The following is a 9,574-nucleotide window of genomic DNA, read 5'->3' as shown; positions in this document are numbered from 1 at the left end:
TGACATACATAGCGATAGAGAGCCTATATTCTTTATTTCGTATGTGACAAGAAAAGGAAAGTCGGCTGGTGAATTTGTTTTGTTACTTGGCATTTCCTCTTTTGTGATGGTGCCCAGTCCTGGAATACCAGAAATGGTTTTCGAACCCACATGAATAATTGGTGAGAATTGTTTTGGAAGAACAAATTCACAAGAGTTAAATACAAGTCTTTTTATCACCACTGCTAACCATATATTTCACCAGTTTCTTTGCAATTTGACAATGATGAAAAACTAATAAAGTAACTGTTACATAGTGGCACGATAGTATAATAAAATTGCAGAATTTGATGATTTAGTAAGGCTTACCCATCCTGGTTTCACATTATTTACCAATAAGCATTTACTATGAATGATACTAGTTATTTCACACTCTGACGATTGTCCCCATTTAAAACCTTTAATTCTCAGAGCTGATGATCCTTCGTTATTTTTCTTCCATGGGAACCCATTAGTTAAAAATGTTCAAAAACCCCAAGAATGAAAGTCCTGAACAAAAATAGGTACATTTTCACTTCCAAATCCTCTTGCATGCTTTTGAATTCACTGTCATTATTTCTTTACATGCATAATAATTTTCCTTAATTATATTTCAAAATCAACACTTTAGAAGTGGTGTTAGACTTACAGTCTGTGATTTTTAGTGTCCTCTTGACTTCTCCACTTCCTGACGCCCCACAACCATCTTCATCGTCACAGTCGCCGCTTACTTGTTCGACCATTCCATCACCACTGCCCAGGGGGAGTTCCCACTTGTTGGGTTTGGGTGACCTACCCTGTAACAACTAAATATGGATACCAAAAACATTCATTAACAGCAGATTCAAGCCATCTAATTCAACATATGTTGAAATTAGAATTATTTTCTTATGTGGATCTACTTTTATGGTGTAGATATCTTACCAAACCGAGTCTACAAGAAAAAGAAAAACCACTGAAATTATAAAAAACAGTAGCAAGGTCTTAGAGCTGTACAGCTCTAAGATCTGCATATTATCTCTGTGGTTAATCTGTGGATAAGGCTTTGAAAAGCAAATAAAACCAGGCCTTCTTGCTCATGGATAGCTTGGTTGGAGAACCCTTTGTTTCTGAATAAACAATATTTAAATGTGGTAAATCTAACACCAATAAAACACAGTTCCCTTTGCAGCCTTTTGGCTATTAATATTGTGCTGTTTTGCAGACCAACAATTCCAAGTCTCAAAAAGTAGAGTACTATTCTTTATGAAGAAATTTAGTAAAAAGAATATAGAACTGTGGATATATATACTTACAGCTTCATTTAACTTTCTTGCATTGAATGCACACTCCAATGCATATGGCACAGACGGCGACCTTGGAACAAAAGACTTCGGTCCTACTTCCATTTCTACACACCAGTTAAGGAATTTAACCAACTTTTTGGTTCTGGTTCCCAAGCATTTCATTTACTTTTATGAGCAAAATAGATGGAGTTGCCATTTTCCCCTATAACACGGGAGTACTGGTAATATTTCTGAATAATATTGGAAATGCCTGAACTCCTTTTCATAAAGGTGATGTTATGAATAATAAAATTTTTCACTTAAGACTGAGGCAAATGAGCCAAGTACGTGACATTTACCCCTTCAAGGCAGTTTTGCATGACACATGACGAAGCGTGACTGCTGGAGGGTACTGGTAGGTTGTGAGGGAAATGTACTACTGCTGAACACTTAATGGGCATTTATATTTTCAGGGGGCTTTAAAGTATTAGGGTTATTACTTCTAAGGGATTTTCCAGCAGATAATAAACACACAACCCAAGATGACATTTCACAATGAAAAACATAGACTGAAATACCCTCAGTACAACTAATACAAATATGTTTAGAATTTAAAGAATACTTGCATTATGCAATTGGACCCTGACAATGTCTAAGCTTTCGAAGTTAAAATTTAAAGTACGTCACAAATTCTGAAATATCACAGTTCTTCAAAATTTAGTATTCCTAAGAAGTATTTATTTTTCCTAATAAAATTTTAACTAGAAAGTTGAAATCATTTGAGAATAATCTGAAACTTCTGGTCAGAACTGAAAAGCTCATTGAGTTCTTCACAATGAAATCCATATTAAAATCTCAGTTCTCTTAGACTATTCTGATTTCTTCTGAGTTTGATCATCTTTCTTCTCACACTTTCAGAACAATAGAAATAACTGTCAGTTAATAGCATAAATCTTCTGTTTTTTGTTTTTGGTGCCTTGGTGGGAACACATCCTAACAGAGTGTGCTCACACATGCATACAAATTGCACTCAAGTCTTTATTTGAAGCCATTATTACTCCTTAGTTCATCTCAAACCAGAGACTGGATATAGAAATGTACTCTACTGCTTTTTATTCTAAACTAAAACAATTCATCTCCACTATTGATGTATCATTGCCACTTCTATTCCTGGCTCTTTCACCTCCTGAAAGGAACTCGGTCTCTGTCACCTACTACCCCATATTCTTTTCCCTGAATCAGTACTTCCACCAGGTCATTTCTCTGCTTAAATGCTCTCTATGACTGTCAAGTGTCAAAAACTATTGGTTCCCAACATGGACTGGAGGAAAAATATCAGTACAGTTGGATGAGTCACAGAAAGAGGTGCTGGGGTAAAATGCTCATGAAATCCCTACTATGGCCTCTTCTTGCTATCCATGAACTAAAGGTTCATGAAAAGATTACAGGAAGGAATCTTGTTTAGTTGAGATTCACCACACAGTTTCCAAATTTACACAAACAAATTACCCCTACCTTCACTCAACACCCACTGACATACTTTAAGAAATGAAGTCCAGAAAATAAAGTTTGAATTTACCCTGAAGTCAAGGCCCCATATAATATGCTGGATTCTTAAATTTCAGTCTAAATACAATCCCCCAACACCCAAATTCTACCACAGAGCAATAGTTTGTTTTTCACACAGAAATTGTGGGAATTTAAAAGACTATAATTCCGTTTATACTTGTTTTATATTCTTCTTGGTTTCAACTTTTGTTCCTCCACATACAAAACCCCCTCTCCTCCCCTTCATCTCATCATTTTATACCTGAATTTCAAGTTAAAAATGAAATATGTTATTTTCCACCCTACATATATTTCTGTGATCTTTTAATTTTATTTATACCATTCACTGGAATTTAATTAGCTTTCTTGGGCTTATGCTATACCTTTCTAATTAATGCCTAGTTTCTCAAAGATGAGACCATGACTTAATCTTTATACTCGTTATTATGACTAGAGGGAAATACACTCCACACTGTAGATGCTAAATATATTTTATCTTTTTGAAATTTGAAAATAATTTATTAAACTTAACCCTGTCATCAATGCCCTTTATATCTATTTTAGTAAAGTGATTTCACTTTTGCTCAAATCTTCATGATGTTCTAGGATATCTTTTGGATTCATGCATATTGCTTGGCAGATTAATTTACTTACTCATTCCGTGGCAATAATTGAACATACACTATGCAACACATACATATTTTGAAGGATATACATTCACATCAAAAGAGAAAACAGTCAGTTCTTAGAAAGTACTCAGTTTACATACTTTACTTCAGTTGGCACGAATATGTGACAAGATAAAACTAAAGAAATAATTCGAAAATAAGGAAAAAGAAGAAACAGTAAATGCTTAGTTTTCTGAGCTCACTAAATTATTTTTATTTTTAATCTTTAATAAGAAATAAGCTGAGTCAGTCTTATTCCTGAGCACCTGGAAGCATCTATGAAGTTGTTTAAGAAAAAAAAAAAAGAAATCTAGTATTGAAGGTTCATGCCAAGAAATCCTTTTCAAACATATTTGTGTTTTCCATTCTAATTACTATAAACTAGAAAGAAAAAGTGGTATTCCAATTACATTTTTTAATGACTATCTAGGAGTTTCAAAAACTGATTTATACAAAAATCCACTTTTTTCTAGGACAGGGAGAAAGTATTAGCTTCACAATTGAGGTCATCAGAGATAGAAATCTTCCCGTTTTTTCACAGGGAATCAGTGCCTTGTATCACAGGGGATATAAAATCCTCTCCTCCTCCAGTGCCTGGGAGTCAGCATGAAGTCACTCTGCCATGCTCCGTTGGCTGCATCCTCCTGCGCAAGTGTTATTGCACATCCTACTCTTAAGCCACTTCTGAGAAATACACAGCTTCCTTCCAAGGGGAACCCTCTCCCACTTGTCTTTAATAAAATGAAACAGTTTCCCTGCATACATTTAAAGCAACATACACAAAATGACTCTAGACTAATAAAGCCAATTTCTATGAATGACACACGAAGATGAGTCATATTACATAGACATACTCTGCTACATACTGTAACAAATCTCTCTTCATTTTTACAATACACAAATAGCTGTTCCATATATTCATAAAATATAGAACATGTTATAAGAATTTTTCAGAACTTACAAGTTCAAATAAATTTAACATTACATCTCTGAGTCTACATTTTCTACGTCGTAAAGTGAGATTAGAATATCTATTTGGCAAGTTTTGTGGGTGTTATGTGGGTTAAACTATATAAAGTGTTAGCATATAGTAAGTGCCAGTAGTGGGTAGTTTTCTGTATCGTTGTATCACTGTCACTAATAGTAACTGATATTGCTACACCGATCCTGTCTTTGAAAAAAGGAACCCATATAGGGGTAAACAAAGCTCTTTTCATTCTCATTCTGTCTTGGCTCAATCTCAGTCTGCCCAAACATAAAAATGATGGTGTTCTGAACACTTGAACCTATTCCCCTATCATAAACAGTAGAAAATCGATCAATACATACATATTTATAGTACAATTACAACAGAGGAAAGGGCATGATTTTGAGTCCCAGCCACACATTAATTGTGTGCCTTTAAGCAAATCACTTAAGCCCATTAAAACTAATTTTATTCCACTGAATAATAATGTGGAGAAAAGCACTTCATACACCAGAAAGCACTATGCTCCACTGTTTTGCCCAAGACCCTGCACCCAAAAAACTAAAAAGCAAATAAAGTGAGAACAGGGTGAAAAAATACCCAACAGCTTTTAGGATATACTCCCTTTCCTCGATGCCATGCAGTTTATGCAATCAGCTGATTAGCTGAAAATAGTCAGTTTGATGACTGATGCTTCCTGCTTACATTTAGTCGGCTTAGGAAGCTCATTAGGGATGCTGTCTTGGAGGATGAGTTTGGTGGGTAGAATATCTGATGGCTCTAAGGCAAATGGATTGCTTTCAGCTGGTGAATTAATCTCTCAATAGACTCAATTTGCTTTTTACTAACCGTCTGGCAATATCCCATAGTTGCAATATCCTTCAAGACACTTACAAAAAAATCCAGTTTTAGATGGCTCACATACACAACATGATTGCTGTGAAAGAGAAACATATTCTTCACGTTCAAAAATCTCTCCAAACATGAGAGCAACTGAATGTGCTTCAATGTCCTATATATAACGATGCATCTCTAAAATATTTCCTCCATCTTCTTACAAACATTTACACAGATACATGAGAGGCAAATATGTGTTTAGAAAGTATTACACATCATGTATGTAGTTCTATTCACCTATTCAAATAAAGACATGGCAAAATCTGTTGTTTTGTGATCCTACACTTTTGAGAGTATAAGTTGAAGAAAATTAAGAGGTCGACAGAAAAACTTCATACCAGAAAACTGGAGATATAGAAAAAATTATACTTTCATTTCATCATTAATAATGCTAAATAATTTTAAGTATAGACTGAAAAAATCTCCATATATATATACATGCAGATATATACATACATACAAATTTAATTTGTTTTAGCATTCGGTAACAGCACGTTCATACAGTTGAGTCAAATTTACAAAGAACTTTATGGGAACTGAGAAAACAATGGAAGCTCAACATTTTTAAATTGGATATCAGATTCAAAATTCCTCAAGATGTATTTTTAAATTTTTTCCTGTAACATATTTCAAATGAGACTCCTTTTTTAAAAAACACTTTGTGTAACAATATAACATACCGTCATTATCTTTTTTCCCTTTATCTATCCTTGCCCCAAACCTCCAGCTCCCCTCCTATATACACCCAACCCACTCCATCCCACTTTCACCTTCCTCAATAGCACTATTACAGTCATCTTTTACAAATCTTTCTTATACCAAATTTTTCCAATCATTCTCTTTCAAGTCTAGAAAATGTTTTATCTACATGACCTAACTGCTGCAAATCTCCAGATTTCTATTTTCAAAAGCAGTTAAACCTTCATAGACCATTCTTCCTAAACAGCCAAATTAATTTTGCCATATGTTATGTTATGTGAAGTTGATTAGACACAGAAGTCATTTCTGTAGGATTTCTTGTCAGTGTTTACTTTGTAAGTTTGAGCCAGTAATTTGAAAGGTCACTGGCTCTGTTGGCATTTGGTTTATGCAGTGCATTCTGGAAAATTATAAAAGTCTTGTGATTTTGTAAATAGAATATTGAACTTAGAAAAGGCTGACTACATTCACTCTCTGGCCTCTACTACTGCTAAGAAGTCATCTGCTCTTGTTCCCATAAGAAAATTCTGGATGGCTCCCTTCCACCATGTCTGATCCTTACCTCCAGCTCAAAACATGGTTAGTTCCAGCCTCTGAACTTCATACCAGAAGTGACTGGGTATGTTTACAATTCATGGGTGTCCTAGTCCAAACTCTAAGTTTGACCTCAAAGGAGAGTTAAAACAGAAAGCGAATGAGTAAGCGAAGGAATATAATGGAAAAAGGGTAACAAACACAACCTCAAAAGAATTCAGAAAAATTATGAGCCCATAAGAAAAAGTGTACATGCCAATGGTATCAGTTTTTAAATGTCTCTTGTGAGAAGTCCAGTCTGTGGAGACCTGAAAAGAACTGGTGAAAAAGCAAGCAAAACCCAAAAATCAAAAACCTTTCTTACAAGACATCCCCAGATTTAATGTTGGAGCCTTCTAGCAAAACATCCATGCTAAATTTGCTAGACAGGTACAGAACAACCAGAACAGGAGAGAAAACAAGGACATTTTGTGAATGAGCAATGTATAATGACCCTGAAGAAGAAAAATGGGACAAAGGGGGAAAAGGAAAGTGAAGTTATAAATTAAAAACTTGCAACATGCTTAATAGAATAAGCAGATATGTAATGTAAATATCTCAGATCAAATATTTTATTATATAGGATGTGAGGCATAACATTTGTACTTCTGCTCACACAAAAGGTGATAATTATTTACTTGATGCCACTCACTTCCAAGCTAATTCAGTAATTTTCTAAATCATTATTGCATATTCACCTACAGAGATACACACACACAAATCATATTGTCACATACATATTGTTGCCCACAAATATTATTGGACAGAAACTATCCAGGTTTCTAGCTGTTCAAGGTTAGTTTATCATTAGTCTATGATTGAAATTAAAGGACATTCCAAAATAAGAATAATCAGATATTAAATAATTTCCTACTTTGCATTTCTTAGAAGCAGAGTAAATTTGCTATTCATGGTATGGTTTATCATTGAGAAGTCATTTTTTAACGTGCCAAATTTCTGTATCTCTTTATCTAGGTCTTCATATGTGGGAGGAATGTTTAAACACAAAGGTAATAAAAATTAACATGCATATTTATCACAAATATACAGTTACTTCTGGCCTGGATAACTCAGAAAACTGCTTCTGCCTGATTTGATCGTCACAGCAAGACAGCATGCTAGTAACTTTCTGCTAAGACTATGCTTAGCCATTTGCCCAGTTATCCCACATCATCTTCCTGATATTACAGGGCACAACAAGCAAATTCCAAAAATCGAGGATGGACCAGAACTGAATATCTGCCCCTAAGGAAACAAGTGAAAGTATTCTAAAACATTGATAGATGAATTGAAGATGAATTCTATATAATTCAATATCATCTGGTGAATCAGGTCTCTTATTAACCCCAGTCCATGGAAGTGAATCAGGACCTATATTATAAAAGTAGTTTTAGTTTACATCCATTTGCTAGTGAATGATGCAAAGAGTACTAATTTCACATATGTTACCAAGTTTTCTTTCCTCAATTCATCTGCTAAGTTTTGCTTCATCTGCCTCTGTAATAAAGAACAGGTCTGGCAGTTCTCTGTTATCTCCATTGACAGAAAGGCTATGTAATTGTTTACATGGAATATGGAGTTGGCATTTTCCATTATTGATTTATATTTTTCCTTGCCATTTCTTTGGATTATCTTAGTACATTTCTAACAGGACTATAAGATTTATGTCATACGTATAAATTAAAAACTTGCAACATGCTTAATAGAATAAGTAGATACGTCATGCAAATATCTCAGATCAAATATTTTATTTTGTATGATGTATTGTATTTTGTAGTTATGTGTTGTGATCATTGTCCTTTAATCATTTATCTGTATAAGACTGGTGTCATAGAAAGACAAAAAAAGGAAAAAAGAAAGGAAGGCAGGAAAGGAGGGAGGGAGGGAGATTTTAATCATGATGCATTGCCAATGTAAGAGCTCCCTGGTTAGAAAAGATTTGTATTTGTTAATTCATCAAAATTTCCGTTGTCTTTTTGAGAGGACTTTGAAGGATTGCAAATTCATTTAAAACCTGATTTTGGCAACTAATCTAGCTTTCCTTCATTGGCCAGCTGTGCAGAATTCATCCTCAAATGCTCTATTAAAATATTCTAGGAAAGATTCTCCTGAAGTTTTGTAGCCTATTAAAGGTTTGCATCCAAGAGAAGCTCATTCTGATCCTGTTTAGCACGACACCCTTGTGTATGCCAGATGGTAACAAGAGTTATATCTTCACAAATGCCATTCTGATTTTCACCTTGCAATGAAATTCCCTTAATCTTGCTTTCTTCACATTATCTATAAAAATATAGCCAAAGATATGCCAAATGAGAATTAACAGAATGTGCTTTTGCTAGATAATTCTAGAAATAATTTGAGAAAAATGAGTGACATTTGAGGCCATGGTTGTCTTGGGGAGGGGAAGTTGGGTATTTGAGTGGGACTCTAGGCCAAATTCTTCCCTTAATGATTTAAATGTTTGACTCTAAACAAACTATTTAATCTTGCTGAGCCTAAATGTTTCTGCTGAAAAAATGAGAAGGATGAAAGTTCCCAAATGTGTCTTATGGCTCTAAAATGTTCAATTCTAGTATGTTTCAAGCTAGTCAAACACACATTTGGTTTAGAAATAAGTATAATATCAAGGCTCATTGCAACCCTCCCTGACCTTCATTTCAATTCTCTCTTTTTTCTTTTTGACTAGATTAAATTTTGGACTTTTAAAAATTAAGAGCATATGTTTCTTGTGAATTGAATTGTTTCTGCAAAAATATATATTGAAGTCCTAACACTCAGTATTTCTAAATGTGACCTTATTTGGAAATAGGGACTTAACAAAGATAATAAAGTTAAACTGAAGTCATTAGGGTGGGGCCTAATCCATATGATTAGTGTCCTAATGAAATGAGGAAATTTGAACCCAGGGACATATGCCCCCGACAGAGTGAAGACTGTTA

General features: G+C 34.4%; 1 protein-coding gene across 1 annotated transcript in view; it reads right to left on the bottom strand.

Annotated features, from left to right (window-relative positions):
* Nucleotides 1-620: 620 nt before the first annotated feature.
* GPC5 (glypican 5) overlaps nt 621-9,574 on the bottom strand; it is a 685,014-nt gene continuing 676,060 nt past the window's right edge. The window contains exon 7 of the mRNA XM_036893786.2: nt 621-824. Coding sequence (XP_036749681.2) covers nt 621-824 — 204 coding nt within the window. The remainder of the gene's footprint in view (nt 825-9,574) is intronic.

The sequence above is a fragment of the Manis pentadactyla genome, chromosome 17 (assembly GCF_030020395.1).
Source record: "Manis pentadactyla isolate mManPen7 chromosome 17, mManPen7.hap1, whole genome shotgun sequence".
Classification (NCBI taxonomy): domain Eukaryota; kingdom Metazoa; phylum Chordata; class Mammalia; order Pholidota; family Manidae; genus Manis; species Manis pentadactyla.
This window is presented reverse-complemented; position numbering and strand designations above follow the sequence as displayed.